The sequence below is a fragment of the Hemitrygon akajei genome, chromosome 2, assembly GCF_048418815.1.
Source record: "Hemitrygon akajei chromosome 2, sHemAka1.3, whole genome shotgun sequence".
NCBI classification, from domain to species: domain Eukaryota; kingdom Metazoa; phylum Chordata; class Chondrichthyes; order Myliobatiformes; family Dasyatidae; genus Hemitrygon; species Hemitrygon akajei.
In genome coordinates, this window is record NC_133125.1 from 91,760,394 (window position 1) to 91,782,807 (window position 22,414).

A 22,414-nucleotide genomic window follows, 5' to 3' on the forward strand; every position below is an offset into this window, starting at 1 on the left:
AAAATAAGAGTTAATGTTTCAGGTTGATCAGGTAAACTTAAAACATCTTCTTATTGTCTTATTAAAAAAAAACAAAGTAACAATGGTTTAGGATGAGGAAAACCAAATAAATTAGTTATAGCACATGCAGAACTAAATCGATTATAAAAACAGTATCTTGTTAAGCGTACTGGCCCGCACTTACTCTGCACTCATGGTTTCATGCTTTTTCGGTGCTAAAATATAACTCACCAAATTGAGGAATCTTCATGCATGTCTTCCCTGTGCCAAAGAATCCTGCAGGACAACGGACACATAGAAAGCCAACATGAGGTGGTTTTCGATCAAAACACTGAACTCCTGGGAAGCAGGGTTTATTTGCACAAGTAATTGTGCTCTGTGGAACAGTGGTTAAACCTATATATATATATAAACACAGAAGGCTGACTCAGAATTAAGAACAGCTCATTAAGTGGACATGCGTTAGTAACCAAGCCAGAAAACATACAGTACAAACAAGCTTCTATTTGTTACTTTTGAATGGAAAGACCTTTTCACCCAGCATTACAAACTTCCTTTAGCATTTTAACTAGCATCTGTCTATTGAGACAATAATGGAACATATAATCTAGAAAACAGTAGTTCCCTACAATGAAAGCTATTGAGTGTTCAACAACAATATCATACTAGTTAAAATTGTCATGACTTTTACTATCTCTCATCCTCTTCAGTTCCTTTCCATTTGCTGTTCCTTGAATGATACCAATCTACAGTTGCTCATGTGCAAGTTGACAGTTAAGGAAGCGGAGCGCACATCTGGCTTAATGATCAAACAACGGATCTGGTTTATCAGATCACTCTCTACCGACCTTCATTTGTCGAATACACACTGCTCTAAGATCACACTGAGTGATAGGCAAACAAGGAATCCCCTACTCTTTTTTCTTGACCATCAATTCAGCTTGCTCAACAGCCCATCCGTGACTCTGAATGTGATTATTTTCCCTACTACTCCATCGTTATCATCTTTATTCCCCACTCCCACTAAAATCAATTCAATTCTATAGCTTGACATAACTGATGTCTAAATGCTTAATTTTTCTAAGAGATCACACATTTATGGTCGTGATCTTCAAAAATTCCTTCCTTGATGCTTGTCTTTGGTGGGTATCACTCCTTTTTCCTCTTCCAACACCTTTGTTGCACCTTTGGTTTCTAAACCTGAACACACCTTCACTGCAACCCTCTGACTCCATTGAAATGCTATTCCACAAATGCAAGCTAACCTCAAATGAAATTGTCTGTAACTAGTTTATATTATAGCATATTCACATTGCCCTTCATAATTTTTTTAGTATCTTCAGGCCTGCCTGATCTCATGATACTCGTCAAACGCCTCTGCTCTGATTTCAAATTCATGATGCTGCTTCTGTAAATTGGCTTCTTTCTTACATGGGAAATCACATCCATACCATATCTAATAATGTCAATGTATATAACTCTGTCCTCACCCACAACCGCTTGTTGAAATGAAAAGACTGGTTTTCAGAAGCACATTAATCGTAGACCTATTGCCACTACCTTTCCATGCTGCTAAAATGCATGTTCATGTGTGATCTAAATAAAGATAAAGGCTAAATAAAGGTAAAGGTTTGAAGCTATCATATTCAGACTCTTGACTATACCCTTCATGTGTTACCACCAGCTATGGTGCTTTCCCTGACTCAAGCCGTGCCAGTTCAATATAGCATCAGCATTCTGTTCAACAGCGAACTGAACATAGGACTTTAATCCACTTTGGCACACAAGTTGCTTATTTCCATCTCTGTTATAACATCTGTCTTCCTCCTATCTGTAGTTGAAAATCTCATCTATATTTAGCATTTTTCATTTTGTTTACCTCAATACTCTCCCAGGTAAAAAAAATCCCTTTGCATTTCAGCTGTAATTCTTTTACCAATTATTTTCTTCCTATAGTTGTACAAAAATTTTTAACAATTTTTAGGAATCTCAATAACTTTTCCTTCTCATTAAAAGAATAATTCTAAGTTCTGGAAAACTCCGATAATTTAATTCTTATCCTCAATATCATTCTCAAAGCCACCAATTCTCATTCTTCAATACCAGGAAAACTTCCAAAGGAGCGGTTTTCTTGCCATTCATTTATAAAGTTTTCTTTGTCTATGTATTCAAAACTACTATTTACAAAGTATCCCAATCCCTTTCCCTCTATGACTGTTCTGACAAAATGTCTTGTACTTTCCTGACTTACGAGGTTCCTCTGCTACTTCACCTCCTTTAAAATGATAATACTGACCCTTCATGTTTCCTCTTTCAACATGCAACAGTTGTCAGCTATCTGAATAAATTATATCTGTCATTTTACCAGTCTTATTATGTCTTTTTGATCTTTGCCAAAGCTTGCACATTTTGCTTTTTGTACTCAGTGGTATGAGTGTTAAGCAAAGGTCAGCCCCTCTCCTATTCTTTAAACCATGTATCCAACATACTGTTATCCCTTTAATGCTTCTATTGCTTGCACGTTTTGTGTTTTTTTCCTCTCTCTGCACATTGGGTGGTTGACAGTCCTTTTTTTTTAAGATTTAATGGGTTCTTTTGAAGTTTCTTTGTTTTGTGGCTGCCTGTAAGGAGATAAATCTCAAAATTGTATAATGTATATATACCATGATAATAAATGTACTTTGAACTTTGAACTCACTGAGTCACAGACTTATACAGTAAGGAAACAGGACAATTGGCCCAACTAACCATGGTCTACTCTCCAAATTGATTAGCTTTGTAATATTCTATCAAGTAACATTGAAAGCCCATACACATATGTACCTACAGCAGAATCTTGCTCAACCTTCCCTGTCATTTTGTCAAATGACTTAAGACTAATGTAGTAGCTGTGAAAAACCAACAGTTTTATGAGCTTTGTTTTAAATCAAAAATACAGGGTTCAGAATCTCAAACTGTTTATAACACTTTTCAGAAAATGGTCAAAGTATGTCAGCTTGCAATAGAGGAAATAATTTTGCAATAAGTGAAGTGAATCATGTGCAACTCATGCTGAATTAAAAATGGTCATGTAGCTTTTAATAAAATTTGGTCTGATGCCAGGAACTAATGACCAATATAAACCAAGGTTCAGTCAGGAGGGATTCCAAAATCGCATTTATCTAGTAATGGTTACTGTAATCTAAATGAAAGCATAGAGTATATGAACCAGGACTATGAAATGCCAGTGCAGCTGTTTTTCATTAGCAATCTATTATTAACCATTTGCAGTTGCACAGATGGAAAGGGATTGCTTCTTGACCACATGTTGTTGATTTATCTAACAAAGCTTGGAGAAATAGCTGTGGCTTGTATACAGAACCATGTCATGAGAATGCCTTGTGATCAAAATATACCCAATTTTTACCTTGATTAAATTTTCTAACTTGTAATATAAAATAATTTTATATATTTATTAGTATTGAAAAATGAATTGAAGATGAATTATGAAGACAAATTGATTATATGAAGTTAGGAAGAGTATATGAGTTGAGATGGATTTCAGGAAAATCAGCTCTTACACTTATAACAACTATTCATGCATACATAACGTACTACAAGTGTTTTTGAGAGTATACCAATTAATTGTCACACCCTTGGGTACCAGTAAAGAGAGAGAATCTTATAACTCACAAGTTCTGTAGTTCTGTGTTCATTGTCATTACCTTCTTTTATCACAAATAATTTTGCTCATCCTGTAAAAAATTCCCATCTCCCAGACAATAATGCCTCCACTTTTCAACAGTGTAAGCAACTGTAATGGTTAAGAACAGAAAATGTGGTTGCGCCTCTGAAAAGGCATCTCCACTCCACCCTTCTCTATTTTTGTGATGTCCTCCAGACTTAAAATGCAACATTATATCAGTGTTGACCAACTACTCATCCCTGTCTACTTGTTCTATCAATGTAACAGTGTTTTCAGCCACAGAGGGTCTCTGATATGGTATTTCCTTCCTAAACTTCTCTGCTCTATCTTTAAAATGCTCCTTAAGCCAAACTTTCTGATGAAGAACTTGTTTTTTTAACATGACTTGCATTATTATACTCCCATAAAATATCTTGGGCAACAAAACATACTACATAAGTGAAAGTTGATTTTTTTAAATGTAAGTTGTATAATTCAAACACCTTATGTTTAGTGTCTTGGTCATTCTATACTGTAATATGTGAAAGCTGGCTCTATTTGTAAAGCGCGTAGATAACCTATTTTGATTACTCAACATATAACCTTGATTCCCCACTGTCTCTGGGTTCTGTAGTATCTGATGAGAGCAATGATGAAATCTAGAACACATGGCATGGTTGTTCTTTCACCATTTATTCTGGGCTTCTGTATACTCTCAGTGCATGGGCTGGAAGCTCTCAGTGTTCTAAATGCTCTAAATGTTCTTGCACCATCTACGCCATCATGTGTCAGGGGATGTTGTATTTTTTTTTAACAAGGCTTGCTCATAGAAGACAGGGGGCCCTGGTTGAAAGGCCTTATTCTAGCTGGAGTTCTGTGATTGATGTTGTTCTGTACTGGGACCTCTGCTGTTTGTGATGTCTATAAATGACCTGGATGAAAGTGTAGATGTTGGGGCGGGTTAGTCAGTTCGCAGATGATGCCAGGATTGGTGGTGTTGTGGATAGTGTAGATGACTGGCAAAGGATACAGTGGGATGTGGAGCCGTTGTAGATATGGGCAGGGAAATGGCAGATGGAGTTTAACCCAGACAAATATCAGAGGGAAGATCTGATAGAGATGTACAAGATTATGGGAGGCATAGATGGACAGGGAGTATCTTTTCCCCAGGTTGGAAAACCTGATACAAAGGGCATGCATTTAAGGTGGCAGGTTATTAATTGAACATCAATGGTTCTCCCATGGAGAGGAGGGAAGAGCACAAAGTTCCTTGGTGTGCACATAACGGACAATCTAACCTGGACTCACAGTACCTCCTCAGTAGTCAAGAAGGCACAGCAGTGTTTATACATTATGAGAAGATTGAGGTACGCAAAGCTTCCTGTCCCCATTCTAACACTTTTCCAGGAGCACCATCGAGAGTGTCCTGTCTGACTGCATCATTGTGTTGTACAGAAGCTGCAAGGCATTGAACTACAAGACCCTACAGAGGACAGTAAAAACCACCAAGAGGATCACTGGGGTCCCCTTCCCCTCTATTTGTGGCATTTACAGGGAGTGTGGCAGATGAAGGACCCGAAGTATTATTGAGGATCCCTTCCACCCATCCCACAATCTATTTGACTCACTACCATCAGGAAGGAGGTACAGAAGCATCAGGACTAGGACTGCCAGCCTGGTAACAGCTTCTTCCCTCAGGCTGTGAGACTAATGAGTAACCAGCTATCAATGAGGTCTTACCAGGAGACAGTAAGCTGTTTATTGTTTACCTGTGCTGTGCTTTACAACATGCATTTTGATTTACCTTTTATTAACTTATTTAAAGTATATTATTTTGGTTTAAGAGCTGTATGTGATATATGTTGTGTAGGTGCACCATGGTCCAGAGGAACTTTGTTTCATTTGGTTGTATATATGTACAGTCAGATGACAATAAACTTGAAATTGAGGGGGGAATTTTAAAGATAGATTGATAGATACTTTATTGATCCCAAAGGAAATCACAATGTCACGGTAGCATTACAAGTGCACAGATATATAAATTTGGGAAGAGAAGTAAGAAAGAATGAGAAATAAGTTACCTCAAACAATCTAACAGGAGGGAGTCATCACTTCCCCAGCTATAGATTGACTCATTATAGAGCCTAAGGGTAAGAATTACCTCATATAGCGCTCTTTGGAGCAGCACGGTTGTCTTAGTCCAATACTGAAAGTGCTCCTCTGTTCGGCAAAGGTGGCATACAGGGGGTGAGAGTGTTCACAATTGCCAGGATTTTCCGTAGGGTCCTTTGTTCTACCATAGGCTCCAGTACGTCCAGTTTGACTCCGATGACAGAGCCAGCCTTTCTAATCAGTTTGAGTCTGTTGGCACCACCCGTGTTGATGCCATTGTCCCAGCACACCACCAGATAGAAAATTTTACTGGTGGCAACAGACTTGGTAGAACCTATGAAGGAAAGGCCTGCATACTCCAAAGGACCTCAGTCTCCTCAGGAAGTAGAGGCGACTCTGGGCTTGTACACAACTCCACTCCCATCTGTCATCCAGCTGCATCCTCAGGTACTTGTAGGTGTGTGAGAGCAGGTGTTTTTTTTACACAGCGAGAGGGGCGTGCCTGAAACGTGTTGCCTGGTGTGGTGGTAGAGGCAGATACATTAGAGATGTGTAAGTAAACACATGAATGGGATGAAAATGGAAGGATATTGAAATTGTGCATGAACAGGGGATCAGTTTAGTTGTCCATTTGATTACTAATTTAATTGGTTTAGTGCAGCATTGTGGGCCAAAGGGCCTGTTTCTGTGCTTCACTCTTCTAAGGCCTTGAGACCATCCTTAAATCTTTTCTTCTATAAACCTAGCAATGTCTTTCTGTGACAGAGTTGGAAGTAGAATGCCTGTTTCAGGAGTCTGGTGTGATGTGACATGGTCTGCCCAAAAGAGCTGAACGTGTATGATGAAGATCCCAATGTTGGAGATGTTGGCCTGGCAGAGGATGCTGATGCTGATTTTGTTGATTTGTTTACTCTTCCAATGAATTTAGAGGATGTTACAGAGATATTGCTGTGATGTCTATCTGGTGCCTGCTGTAGCTATCCAGGTCTCAGAAGCCTACAGGTATACAATGGGTCCCACTAGACCATGATAATACAATCCCATATTGAAGTTAGTTGGCAATATGTTAGTTCAACCCTCATAGTGCTGGATACCATTTCTAGTTACAATTTCTAGTTTTTGAGGAAAACTTACTCAAACGCAAAATCGATATCATATTCAAAACATTTAAATATTGGAATATTTTTATCTTTCCAACATCTCATAAAATTATTCAAGTGTTTTTTTCTGTAAAATGCATGCCAGCATTAGACCACTAGTACCAGTAGTTAATTTAAAACAGATTACACTGCCACAGGTATGATTTAATGTGCCTTCAAGTAATATTAACTGCAGAGAATCTCAGCAAACTTGGTAGCTTCTATTTTCCAGCTGTTACAAATTTTCATCTGAGATAAAGCAGGGTTATGAATGAAAATGTTAACTTAAGTGATGTTTTCTACATTGAACCTTCTGTTACATAAACAAAAATAAAAATGAAGTCAGGCAGACATTGTGCATATGTGGCATAGAATATAAGTTACCAAACTAGTAGCACAGAGCACATGCAAAATGAATACAGAGGTTTATCTTCATATATCAACATAAAAGCTATGGACTTCATCACGATATGATGCAATCAGTCAGATTGCTTTCCATTGTATAACTCCATACAGTAAATATATAAAAATCCATGATGATATACAAAATCTTCTCAAACTCTCTAAGAAGGGGAAATGTTAGCATGGCTTCCATGTGATTACGTCAATATCTTTGGCTCAGGATAGACCCTCCAAGATGTTGATCCAGGAACTCTACATTCCTCACAATTTCAACAAATGAATCTTCATTGAGAACTGGTGTAATTCCTCCCAGCTTCCTCCAAAGTCCACAATGCCTCCTGCTTTGTGCCTCCCCGTCTGGGGCATAGCTACTGTTGAAGCACATATGGAAGCCACATGAATACTTGCTCCCCCTATGCAGTCTCACCACAGTCCAACAAGTGGCCTGCTCACTGACAGACTTGAAGCTCTGAAGAAACAGTAATGTGCCACCAAGAATATTGATGTCCTCAATGAACAGACGGATGTTACTTGTGAGGAGAAAAATTTGGGTGGAGCTTAGGAAAAAAATGGTGCCTAACGGCGACTCCTTTGCTTGCATCTTCAGAAACAGCTCTATTTCCATCTTTAATATCTCTATTTTCCCTTTCAGGGTTCTTTTGAAGACCCTGACCGGGACTTACACGCTGACTTCGGGTCTGCTCGAGTCTCACGACTAGCCATTATTTGATATCTCAAGGTCGCAGCCTAGAATTTTAGCTCACCTTCAGATTTTCGGGACTTTATGGCTCTGGAGATGGGCGGACTTAAGGTCAGTGCCTCTGCAGGAAATCAGTGTGTTGTGGGAGTCGGAAGATCTCTGGCTGTGTGCCCAGAGTCCCGAGTTCTTTGATCACAGAGCTCAGAAAAAGCGACACAATGGACTTGTAACATTGTAAGTCAGCGAGTTGTTTGTTATGTCTCCCCTCTCGCTGTGAAACAGAGACACCCCTTTTTCCCTTATTAGGGAGAGAGGGAGCCTGTGGTATGTTGAATTACCAGGTTAACAAGTAGTCTTTGGGGTACTGCAAGTCTGTGTCTTTATTGATGCTTTGCTGCATGCTTGAGTGCTCGGTGGGGGGGCGGGGGGTGCCAATGCCTTTTTTGTTGGTGGGGGAGGGGGGATCATTGCTTTGCTGCTGCTTACACATGGGAGGGGGAGCTGGGGGGGCTTTGGATTCTAACATTTAACTGTCATTCATTCTTTGGGGCACTCCTCTGTATTCATGGATGATTGCAAAGTAAAAGAATTTCAGGATGTATATTGTATACATTTCTCTGGCACTAAATGTACCTTTGAAATCTTTGAAATTCCACTCATAAGCTGACTGCTGCTTTCACAGGACACAGATGTTGTAGTATTTTTAATATTTCAGTAATGCTTGAGTAATATTGTAAATATATTGTTTGATAAAGCATTTGTTGTTTACATAATTTATTACAGGCTATATGTAAATGTACATTAATGGCATATGTCATTGAGAGATCATTGAGTTAAAAAAACATAAAATGGACCAAATTCATGGGTTCATAACCTGTGAGTATCAGGTGATAATAATAATTTTTTAAAAAGCAAGCATAAGTGGCTGACTACACCAGAAAGATAGACACATTTGATTGAACAATAGATAACTGGTTGATGTATATAGAATGATTTGAGCAATATTTTAAAGAAATTGAAATAGCTGATATTAAATGAGTGCCAGTTTCGCTGAGTGCAATTGGTGGAAGAGCACGTAGCTCGCTTAGAACTTTAACCACTCCAACCAGTTGAAACGAGCTTTGCTGATTTTGTGGAAAGCAATGCAGGAACATTTAGAACCAAATCCATTGTTGATTGCAGAACACTTCAGGTTTCATAAGCAGAATCAAAAGGAAGGGGAGTCTATTTCAGCTCACATGGCTGAATTTAAGAAATTGTCTGAGAATTGTAAATTCAGTGATGGGTTTAATGAGGCACTGAAAGATCATTTAATTTCTGGAATATTACAAGAAAGCATTCAAAAAATGAATCCTAACTGAGGCACAACTCACATTTAAAAGAACAGATGAAATCACTGGTTCAATGGAAACAGCAGACAGAAGTACAGTCAGGAATGAAGGTGAGCATGAATACAATTACTCACATACACCAGACCAATGCAGGATTAAAGTTGAAACTTGCAGAAAATGCAAGAAGTTAGGACACATAAAAAGTGCATGTCAGGTTGATGAAAAAAATTAATTGCACAGGGAAGAGAAAAGGATAAAAGTCATGTTTTAGTTTCAGAAAGAGCACTAATCTGTATGCTATTGATGAGAAATCTTAAAATGATAGGAATGGCACAGGACTGGATAACCTTGAGATTTACAATGTGAATACTAACAACAGACAAGTAATATATTGGAAGTGAATAGAATTAAAATGGAATTAGACACAGCTTCAGCTGCATCAGTCATTCCACAAAATGAGTTTGAACAGCATTTCAAAGATACTGAACTGAAGCCTGAAGATATGCAACTAAGAACTTATACTGAAGAAAAGAAAACTCCTGTGGGAATGGTATTTGTAACAGTGCAGTACAACAACCGGCAAGCTGAACTGGGCTTATATGTGGTAAAAACAGGAGAGCCAGCATTATGGGGCCAAGATTGGCTGAGACAACTACAACTTGACTGGAGATCCGTTCACCTTCTGTATGCCACATGCCCTGCAATAGAGTCAACTGAAAGTGAATTAAGAGAAGTACTGGATGATGCCACAGCAGTGTTCAAGGATGGCATTGGAAAACTCAAGCACATCAAAGTTCAAAGTATATTCGACGGCACTCATCAGAAAAAGACTTTTGCACAGTATTGTATATATAGATGATTAGAGAGCAATAAGTTACATATTTGAGTTGAGATGGCCTCATTACTGGGTTGGAGTTTACAGCTAAACAAGCAGGAGCGTAGTGTATTTTATATTTCAGTAATATTTGAGTAACATAAATATATTGTTTGATCAAGCATTTTTTGTTGGTTTATAAAATTCATTATGTAATATTACACGAATGGTATATACCATTACACCACCACATCATATTTGAACACCTCACTGAAGTAAATGACATAGACCTGTGTTCCCAGGCTCTCATGTTCTTCTTTTGTTTAACCTCTGGAGTTACAAAACATAACAGATGTGACCCATAAGGAGCCTACAGTTTCACATAAACAATGAGATCAGCAGCTTTCTCTCCCACATTATCCCTTCAGCAACCAAAAACTGTTGTCAGATTCGGTATCTCTTCTACAGAAATATTGACATATCCTTGCATCATTTCATACAAATTTTTACAATAAATGGTGGCCTACTCAGATTTCACAGAGCGTTCATCCCAAGTAGAAGTGTGAGGGCCAGAAACCTGTGTATTTGTGTCCCTCATCTTCAGGTCAGGAAGTTGAAACAATGATGGAGAGTTTAGGATGCCAACAGATTATTGTAGCATTTACTATCTAATCCCCTGAAATATCATTTGGTGTGGAAAATCAAAGTCTCTTAAATGTCCCTGATATATCTTCCTCTACCATCACCTTTGTCAGAGAATTCTATGTACTTGTCACTCTATAAAAATCCTACCTCTAACATTGCTCCTATATTGCTTCCAATTACCTTAAACCTATGTCCTCTTGTATTACCCATCGCCACCCTGGGGAAAAGATTCTGTCTGTCCATTCTATCAATGCCTTTTATCATTGTATCTATCAAGTCTGCTCTCATCCTCTTTTGCTCTAAGGAGAAAAGCTCTAGCTCACTCAACCCTTCCTCATAAGGCATGTTCTCTAATCCAGGCAGTATCCTGGAAAATCTCCTCTGCACTTTCCTGAAAGTTTCCACATCCTATTTGTAAAGAGTTGAGCAGAACTGAACACACCAGGGTGTTTTTGCAGACCAGGTTTTACGTTGTGGCTCTTGAACTCAGTCTCCCAAGAAGCAAAGCCAACACATCACAATATCTTCTCAACAACACTATTAACTTGCATGGCAACTCTGAGGCATTTAAGTACTCAGACCCCAAGATCCTTTACAGAAACCATGCTGACTTTGACTTATTTTGTGATGAGTCTCCAAGTACCTGAAACCTCATCCTTAATAATAGATTCCATCACTCCCAACCACTGCAGTTAGGATAACTGGCCTCTAATTTGCTCTCTTTTGTCTTCCTCTCTTCTTAAAGAGTGGAGTGACACTTACAATTTTCCATTCCTCCAGAACCATGCCAGTATCAAATGATTCTTGAAAGATCATGACCAATGTGTCCACTATCTCTTCAGCAGCCTCTTTCAGGACTCTGGTGACTTATCCACCATAAGACCTTTGAGTTTCCTCAGCACTTTTGTCTTTGTAATAACAGTGGCACTCACTTTTGCTCCCTGAACTCATGGACCTCTGGCACACCGCTAGTAGGTTCCACAGTGAAGTCTGATGCAAAGTACCCATTAAGTTCATTTGCCATTTATTTGTTCCCCTTTGCTACCTCACCTGCATTATTTTACAGTGGTTCAATATCAAGTCACCTCCGTTTACTCTTTATATAACCAAAAAAACTTTCAGTATCCTATTTTATACTATTGGCTAGTTTACCTTCATACTTTATCTTTTCCCTTCTTAGAGCTTTTTTAAGTTGCCTGTACTGTTTGCAATAAATTAATGAATATTTGCATAATCTACTCCCTTCCTATTCTAGCTTCTTCCCCCTTCACTTCCAGTCCTAATGAAGGGTCTTGTCCCAAAACGTTGACTGTTCATTCATTTCCATAGATACTGCGTGCCCCACTGAATTCCTCCAGCATTTTGTGTGTGTTGCTCACAGATCATACTCTGTTTGTTCAGTTCTTATAGTGCATGTCACATACACCCCTAAGGAATGGTTTCTGAATACATGCAGTGATTAGAGTGAGGTGGCACGATTCAGATTAAAACTTTGCTACATGTTGCTTACACTCTGAGAGCATCTCTTTACGTGGGTGATCGAAAGTGGCAGGAATAGCCGAGAGAATTTGTGAAAAGTGATTGCTTGTGCAGAGAAGCATGACAATATGAAAAGGATATTTAATTGTTTCAATTTGAATGAAGCATTGCACTTTTAACACTGAAAGTCTATTAGTCATATCTCAGAAAATTATTCAAAATGGACAATTGGCACGATGGTTAAGATGAATCTGGAGTGTTATGGGAGATTTCCCATTGCTGAAATATTGTGAACCTCAGTGGTTTGAAATGCTAGCCCTCAGTCTTGACAGTATTGTATATGTGAAGTCTTTCAACTCTTATGGTGTACCACTGACTGATGTTATGCAGCTGTTCAAAGTGGTCAATATTTTAAACAAACTGACCTCAGCTACATTCTGCAGATGTTGGCATTGTTAAATAAGGTAAGACATTTCAAGACAAATAGATTTTAGAGGAGTCCATGTAAATTATAAGATTATGCAAATATTCATTAATTTATTGCAAACAGTACAGGCAGCCATACTTAGGAGGATTAAAAGGATGTGTCATCTCTCCTGGCTGATTAGTCATAGAATCATAAAATACTACAGCATAGAAACAGGCCCTCTGGCACATCTAATCCATGCTGAACTATTAATCTGCCAAGGTGCATCAATCTGCATCCAGAACATAGCCCTCCATACACCTCCCAATGATGTACCTATCCAAATTTCTCTAAAATGTTGAAATCAAACTCACATCCTGGCAGCTCTTCTACACTCTCAACACTCTCTGTGAAGAAATTTGCCCTCGTGTTCCCCTTTCATCCTTAACACATGACCTCTAGCTGTAGTTTCACCTAACCTCAGTGGAGAAAGCCTTCCAGTATTTACCCTCTCTATAATTTTATTTGCACCTTTCCTGCAGGTAGGTGACCAAAGCTGCATACAATATTCCAAATTAGGATCAACAAAGACAAACAATTTCAATATAACATTCAAATTCTGGTACTCAATACTTTGATTTATGAAGCTCAACATGCCAAAAGCTTTCTTTACAACCCATCTACTTGTGATGCCACATGCCAGGAATTATGGATCTGTACTCCAAGATCCCTCTGTTCTACTACACTCCTAAGTGTCCTACCACACACCAATTAAATCCTACCCTGGTTTGACCTCCCAAAGTCCAACACCTCACTCACCTGCACTGAATTCCATCAGCCATTTTTCAGCCCATTTTTCCAGCTAGTTCAGATCCCACTGCAAGCTTTGATAGCCTTCCTCGCCGTTCACTATAACCCCAGTCTTGGTGTCATCTGCAAATTTGCTGATCTTGTTTATGACATTATCATCCAGATAATTGATATAGATGACAAACAACAATGGACCCAGCCCCGATCTCTGAGGCACACCGCTAATCACCAGCCTCCAGTCAGAGAAGCAGCTATCAACTGCCACTCTCTGGCTTCTCCCGTGAAACCAATGTCTTATCCAATCTATTACCTCATCTTGAATGCTGAGTGACTGAACCTTCTTCATCAATGTCCCCTGCAGGACCTTGTCAAAGGCCTTACTAAAGTCTATGTAGACACCATCCAATGTCTTGCCTTTATCAACTTTCCTGCTAATCTCCTCAGAAATCTCTGTTAGGATAGATATGATCTACCCTGAAAAAGCCATGTTGACTACACCTCATTAGTCTCTGTCTATCCAAATATTCATACATCTGGTTCCTTAGAATATCTTTCAATAACTTTTCCACTACTGATGTCAGGCTCACAGATCCTATAGTCTCCTGGCTTATTCTTGCAGCCTTTCTTAAACAATGGAACAACATTACCTGTCCTCCAATTCTCCAGAACCTCACCTGAGGCTAAGGATGTTCATGACCTCACTGTTGCTTTGCCTCACTTCTATAGACATGCTGTCTGTCTGCTGAGCAAATACAGATGCAAAAAATCCATTTAAGATTGCCCCCGTCTCATTCGGCTCCAAGCATAGATGACCACTCTGATCTTCCAGAGAACTAATTTTGTCCCTTGCTATGCTTTTGCGCTTAACATATCTATAGAAGACCTTTGGATTCTCCTTCACCCTGTCTGCTAGAGCAAACTCATGCCTTTGTCTAGCCCTCCTGATTTCCTTCTCAAGTGTTCTCTTGCATTTCTTATAGTCCTCAAGTATCTCATTTGCACAAATATGACCTTCAAGGAAGAGTCATCAGAAGAAAACCTTTCCTGCATCCTCACCATAAAATTCAGCATCAGAAGTTTGCAAAGGAACATCTAAACAAGCCTGATACATTTTGGAAATAAGTCCTGTGGACTGATGAAGTTAAAATAGAACCTTTTGGCCGCAATGAGCAAAGGCATGTTTGGAGAAAAAAGGGTGCAGAATTTCATGATAAGAACACCTCTCCAACTGTTGAGCACAGGGATGGGTCGATCATGCTTTGGGCTTGTGTTGCAGCACAAGCAGGGCAAGGGGAACATTTCACTGGTAGAGGGAAAAATAAATTCAATTAAATACCAGCAAATTCTGGAAGCAAACATCACACCATCTGTAAAAAAAAAGGCTGAAGATGAAAAGAGGATGGCTTCTACAACAGGATAGTGGTTTTAAACACACCTCAAAATCCACAATGGACTACCTCAAGAGGAGCAAGCTGAAGGTTTTGCCATGGCCCTCACAACCCCCCCCCCCCAACCTAAACATCATCGAAAATCTGTGGATCGTCCTCAAAAGAGCAGTGCATGCAAGACAGCCCAAGAATCTCACAGAGCTAGAAGCCTTTTGCAAGGAAGATTGGGCAAAAATCCCCCAAACAAGAATTGAAAGACTTTTAGCTAGCTACAGAAAACATTTACAAGCTGTGATATTTGCCAAAGGGGGTGTTAGTAAGAACTGACCATGCAGGGTGCCCAAACTTTGACTTCAGGCCTTTTCCCTTTTTTGTTACAGTATTTTGAAACTGTGAAAGATGGAAATAAAAATAATAATTTTGCCTAAAATATTAAAGAAATGTGTCATCTTTAACTTCATGTCTTTTGGAAATCAGGTCATCTTTTACTTGCTTAGCTATTCACAGTAACAGAAATTTTGACCAGGCTTACCCAGACTTTTGCATGCCACTGTATGAGTAGATATTGGTCTTCTGGAAAATTATGCTGGAGAGTTATTAACTGGGAGCAAGGAAATGCCAGATGAACTAATTAAGCACTTTGTATCAGTTTTCACAATACAAGACCACTAGCAGTATGTTGGAAGTTTGGCAGAGTCAGAGGGCAGAAGTGTGTAAATTTGCCATTACTAGGTTCCTTAAGTTTGTTATAGCTGGGCATAGAAATGGGGATAAGCTACTACGGCCTATTAAATGCTCCCAATGGTGTGTATCTCAACTAGCCTCTGACAACCAAGCCCAGATCCTGATCTTCACGTGTCTTCTACTAAGCCCAGCAGAACCTGTTTCTACTGGGAGGAGAAGGGACAAAGGCAGCTTACTGGTGCCTTAAAAGCAGTCACTTCAAGCAGATGGGGCTCATCAACCGTCATTGGCAGCTCATCTAGAAGGAAAACTCTGATCTCAAACCTTCACTGCCTTGCAGCTAGACCCACTCGTGGGGAAGGCTTTGTGAGTAAACCCTGAGAGCAAAATCCAGAGCTGGAGCCCCTAAGCATTGAGTTCAATGCTGGCTGGGAATTCCTGCAATGCTGCTGGTACTGAAATGTATTGGTCTCTGTCATTCCTTTGGGTTCATCAGATGCATGGAAAGGGGGAGCTTGCTACATGGGCTTGCACTCCATAATGCCACCCAGGCTTGCATATCTAGGCAGCTAGGACACAGTATTCATGGTCAATTCTGGCCGACAGAGTCCTCATAAACCAGGGAGAAGGTTCTTGGGAAACTGAAAGTTCTGAAGGTAGATAAGTCACCTGGACCAGATGGTGTATACCCCAGAGTTCTGAAAGAGGTGGCTGAAGAGAGTGTGGAGGCATTAGTAATGATCTTTCAAGAATCACTAGATTCTGACATGGTTCCAGAGTAATGGAAAATTGCAAATGTCATTCCACTCCTCAAGAAGGGAGAGAGGCAGAAGAAAGGAAATTATAGGCCAGTTAGTCCTCAGTGGTCGAGAAGATGTTGGAATTAATTGTTAAGGATGTTGTTCTGGTGTGCCTGGAGGCACGTGGTAAAATAGACCATAGTCAGCATGGTTTCCTTAAGGGAAATCTTGCCTGAAACATCTGTTGGAATTCTGTGAAGAAATAACAAGCAGGACAGACAAAGGAGAATTGGTGGATGCAGTATACTTGGCTTTTCAGAAGGCCTTGGACAAGGTGCTACACATGAGGCTGTTTAACAAGTAAAGAGCTCATGGTATTACAGGGAAGATACCAGTATGAATACAGCATTAGCTATTTGGCAGGAGGCAAAGAGTGAGAATAAAGGAGCCTTTTCTGGCCGGCTGCCAGTGACTAGTGGTGTTCCACAGGGGTCTGTGCTGGGACTGCTCCTTTTTACATTATATGTTAATGACTTGGATGATGCAATTGATGACTTTGTGGCTAAGTGTGTGGCCACAAAGATAGGTGGAGGGGCAGGTAGTGTTCAAGAACTAGAGAGGTTATAGAAGGATTTAGACAGATTAGGAGAATGGGCAAAGAAGTGGCAGATGGAATACAGTGTCAGGAAGTATATGGTCATGCACTTTGGTAGGAGAAATAAAAGCATAGACTGGTTTCTACATTGAGAGAAAATTCAAAAATCTGAGGTGCAAAAGAGACTCGGGAGTTCCTGTGCAGGAATCACTAACCAATCACTGATTGAGTCCGTGGTGAGGAAGGCAAAAATGATGTTTGCATTCACTTCACGAGGACTAGAATATAAAAGCAAGGATGTTTTGCTTTATAAAGCACTGGTGATGCTTCACATGGAGTACTGTGGGCAGTTTTGGGCCCCTTATCTAAGAAAGAATGACATTGGAGAGGGTTCAAAGGAGGTTCATGAAATTGATTCCGGGATTGGAAGGCTTGTCATATGAGGAGTGCTTGATGGATCTGGGCCTGTACTCACTGGAATTCAGAAGAATGAGCAATGACTTCACTGAAACCTATCAAATGTTGAAAGGCCGAGACAGAGTGGATGTGGAGAGAATATCTCCAATGGTGGGGGAGCCTCAGAATAGAAAGGCTCCTTTGATAATGGAGACGAGGAGGAATTTCTTCAGTCGGAGAGTGGTGAATCTGTGGAATCCATTGCCACAGGTGGCTGGAGAAGCCAAGTCATTGGGTATATTTAAGGCAGAGGGTGATATATTCTGTATTTGTCAAGGCATGAAAGGATACAGGGAGAAGGCAGGAGATTGGGACTGAGAGGGTGAAAGAATCAGCCATGATGAAATGGCATAGCAGACTCGATAGGACAAATGGCCTAATTTTTCTCCCAATTGGAAAGTGTGGTCTCGTATGCCAGACTGCTGTTTATAGTCTTCAGTTCAGGGTTCAACACCATCATATCCCAGAAACTAATGGGGAAATTGTCCTCGCTGTGTCTCAACACCTCCCTCTGCTATTGGATACTGGACTTCTTAACAGTAACGCCACAGACAGAATGGGTGGGCAGCAACATCTCTCGTCTCATTATGCCGAGCACTGGCTCCCCCTCCCCCCAAGGCTGTGCGTTCAGCCCGCTGCTGTTCACACTGCTCAACTGTGTCATCAAGTTTGTGGATGACACAAGTGGTCGGCCTCATCAAGAATCATGAATCATGAAGTGAATGTTGTCCCCTTGTTTAAAAAAGGTAGTAGGGATAGTCCAGGTAATTATAGACATGTGAGCCTTACCTCTGTGGTGGGAAAGCTTTTGGAAAATATTCTTAGAGATAGGATCTATGGGCATTTAGAGAATCATGGTCTGATCAGGGACAGTCCGCATAGCTTTGTGAAGGGCAGATCATGTCTAACAAGCCTGATAGTTCTTTGAGAAGGTGACCAGGCATATAGATGAGGGTAGTGCAGTGGATGTGATCTACATGGATTTTAGTAAGGCATTTGACAAGGTTCCACACGGTAAGCTTATTCAGAAAGTCAGAGGACATGGGATCCAGGGAGATTTGGCCAGGTGGATTCAGAATTAGCTTGCCTGCAGAAAGCAGAGGGTCATGGTGGAGGGAGTACATTTGGATTGGAGGGTTGTGACTAATGGTGTCCCACAAGGATCGGTTCTGGGACCTCTACTTTTCGTGATTTTTATTAACGATCTGGATGTGGGGTTAGAAGGGTGGGTTGACAAGTTTGCAGACGACACAAAGGTTGGTGGTGTTGTGGATAGTGTAGAGGATTGTTGAAGATTGCAGAGAGACATTGATAGGATGCAGAAGTGGGCTGAGAAGTGGCAGATGGAGTTCAACCCGGTGAAGTGTGAGGTGGTACACTTTGGAAGGACAAACTCCAAGGTAGAGTACAAAGTAAATGGCAGGACACTTGGTAGTGTGGAGGAGCAGAGGGATCTGGGGGTACGTGTCCACTGATCCCTGAAAGTTGCCTCACAGGTAGATAGGGTAGTTAAAAAAGCTTATGGGGTGTTAGCTTTTATAAGTTGAGGGATAGAGTTTAAGAGTCGTGAGGTAATAATGCAGCTCTGTAAAACTCTGGTAAGGCCACACTTGGAGTACTGTGTCCAGTTCTGGGCGCCTCACTATAGGAAGGTTGTGGAAGCATTGGAAAGGGTACAGAGGAGATTTACCAGGATGCTGCCTGGTTTAGAGAGTATGCATTATGATCAGAGATGAAGGGAGCTAGGGCTTTACTCTTTGGAGAGAAGGAGGATGAGAGGAGACACGATAGAGGTGTACAAGATATTAAGAGGAATAGATAGAGTGGATAGCCAGCGCCTCTTCCCCAGGGCACCACTGCTCAGTACAAGAGGACATGGCTTTAAGGTAAGGGGAGGGAAGTTCAAGGGGGATATTAGAGGAAGGTTTTTCACTCAGAGAGTGGTTGGTGCGTGGAATGCACTGCCGGAGTCAGTGGTGAAGGCAGATACACAAGTGAAATTTAAGATACTACTAGACAGGTATATGGAGGAATTTAAGGTGGGGGGGGGGTATATGGGAGGCAGGGTTTAAGGGTTGGCACAACATTGTGGGCCGAAGAGCCTGTACTGTGCTGTACTATTCTATGTTCTAAGATGAGATGGAATATAGAGAGGAAGTGGAGCAGCTGGTGGATTGGTGTTAGAGGAACAACTTAAGCCTGAATGTGGAGAAGACAAAGGAAATCAATATAGTCTTCAGGAAGGTGCAGACAAACAATCTCTCTCTGTAAATACATGGCTCCTCCATAGAGAGAGTTAAGTGCACCAAGTTCCTGGGAGTTCATATCACTAATGGTGTCACCTGATCCCTTAATATCATCTCACTGAACAAGAAGGCACAGCAGTGCCTCCATTTCCTAAGGAAATTGAAGCAAGCAGGTCTCCCACCCCCATCTTAACTGTGTTTTACAGTAGTACCATTGAGAGCATCCTAACAAGTTGCATCTCCATCTGATGTAGGAGCAGTCGCGCATCGGACTGGAAGTCCCTACAACTGTGAAAACAGCTGACAGAATCATAGGGGTCTCCCTACGGTCCATCGGGGACATTTATCAGGAGCACTGCATATGCAGGGTCCTTAGTACTATTAAGGATCCCATCCATCCTTCCATCCTTAGTATTATTAAGGATCCCACCCATCCATCCAGCATCCTCTTTGAATTTCTACCATCAGGCAGGAGACCCTGATGTATAAAAACAAGAACGGTCAGGATGAGAAACAGTTTCTTCCCTCAGGCCATCAGGCTTCTGAACTCCCGTCTGCATCGTATTCGAGGTGTCACCAGTTAATCTGTTCTGTACCTTACAATATTAAATATTAATGCTTTTTAGTTTGTTATTTATTGAGATTCATCTGTCGATTTTATCCTTACCTTCATAAGCTAACCTGTGTCATGTATGTTATGTGCTTTGAAGAAACCTTGTCAATTTCTATATACGTTATATACATGTATGAGGTTAAATGACAATAAACTTGACTTGACTTGATAGTCTTATAGTCTCCAGATTTAGTAGAATATCCTTTTAAAAAGCTAGAAAGTCAACAAACTCTTGCAATGTGCCTCTGCTTATACCAAGCCTGGTTTACATTGGTTACAGTTTGGTATTGGTTTATTATTGTCACATGTACTAAGATACATTGAAAAGCTAATCTTGCGTACTGTTCGTACAGATCAAATCTTTAAAGAGTGCATTGAGCTAGGACAAGGTAAAGCAATAGCAATGCAGAATAAAGTACAAAAACGCAGAGCACACACTGAGCAGGTAAACAGTAACATGCAAGTTCATAACGAGGTAGATTGTGAGATCAAGAGTCCTATCAACTTACAGCTGCAATTTATAGCAGACTGGCCAGTAACGAGCATTGTGCAAAAAGGTGGCATTTCCTGATAAAGACTTGTATCAGGAGAAGGTGAGAAATGTTGATGTAGATTGCATAGAGATGTGGCCAGTCTCCAGTGTCCCAAACTGTGCAATTTCACCCAGGAGTTATTAGTGGCAAGCTTTACTCAGGGTTTACATGCTGGAGGAAACCGGCAGTTTAGATATCTTCAGAGACATCACCTACTTCAACAGTCAACATTTCGGGCCAAGACCATTCATCGGGACCGGAGCGGAAGTGGGCAGAAGCCAGAATTAGAAGATGGGGAGGGGGAGGTGTGGGAAACAAAGATAAATGGGCAAGTGATAAATGAATGCAGATGAGAGGGAAGATAGGTGTGTGCGAGATGTAAGACGCTGGGAGGTGATAGATGGAAGAGGTAAAGGGCTGAAGAAGAAGGAATCTGATAGAGAGGAGAGTGGGAGAAAAAGAAAGATAATGTGAACCAGAGGGAGGTGATGGGCTAGTGAGGAGGAGCAGCAAAGGGCTAAAAGCACATTTATCATCTAAAACCAAGTTATAATTTCTAAGTATGTGACAGTAGAACCAACTTGTTCATTATTACTAAAATGTACAATAATATTTGATCAAGGATTTTCATTTGAATAACTCCTCTAGCAATAACTGCATAACAATATCAAAGACTAAGCCCATTTTTTGCATTTTAATGTTATCAATATTTCTTGTGAGCTGCGCTAAGATAAAAATGTAATCTTTTTAAGCTGAGTTTATTTTTAAATGAAATTAATAGAACCTTGGACTTAGATCATATAATGCAGCTGGAATTCTGAGCTGTGGGGATATAGACCAAGATTCCAGCTGACAACTACACTGCTGAAATTTAGTGTTGATAACTGTGAACATATGTAAGTTGCAGTGAAAATCAGTGATTAATGGCAAAATATAGTACTGAAGATAGTCACAGCTGCTTTTGTAATGCTGAATGGGTCTCCAGGACACAGCAACCTTATTCCCTAGTATCGGCAGATGGTTTATGGACAGACATCACAATACACATGGAACTATCATAATCAGTTATCCATCTTTAACTCCTTACATTGTGAAACATCCTCATTAATTCCAGGCTTCCAATGAAATCTTCAGCTCATTAAAGCCAGATGCTTTGCAGATTCTGTCCCTGTTCGGCACAAGAAGCACAGATGTCTAAGGCACGAACTGAACACTGAAACTGGCTATCATAATGTTGGAAGTTACAATTCTACCAAGCTGTTATGCTATCTAAGCATGGATGTGCTAGGGGCTGACTGATGTCTTTACAGATAAATCTTCACCAAATAATCAACAAAGATCCCCACAGACTGAGCCATGCCATTTAATCACAGCTACCTTTGGGAAGGAGGCAGAGTAACCTGAAGTCCCACACCAGCAGGTTTAAGGCCAGCTACTTCCTTAGTTTTTGAAGCATGCAGTGTAACCCAGATCACTACAGTTTAGCAAAATTATGACCACTTAGATCACTCTGCACTAAAATGGACCTTGTGACTCTTTTTTGCTGTAATGTTTTCTTGTAAAAATGTTTAATTTACATTTTTCACATGAATGTGGCTTATATGATGGTACTGTATGTACCTGTGATGCAATTCCAAGTAAGTTTTTCATTGCACCT

The 22,414-nt window shown here is 40.3% G+C and overlaps 1 protein-coding gene across 1 annotated transcript in view; it reads right to left on the bottom strand.

The window, feature by feature from the left end:
* LOC140714540 (von Willebrand factor D and EGF domain-containing protein) overlaps positions 1-22,414 on the bottom strand; it is a 308,836-nt gene that overhangs the window by 52,775 nt on the left and 233,647 nt on the right. The window contains exon 20 of the mRNA XM_073025817.1: positions 232-276. Coding sequence (XP_072881918.1) covers positions 232-276 — 45 coding nt within the window. The remainder of the gene's footprint in view (positions 1-231; positions 277-22,414) is intronic.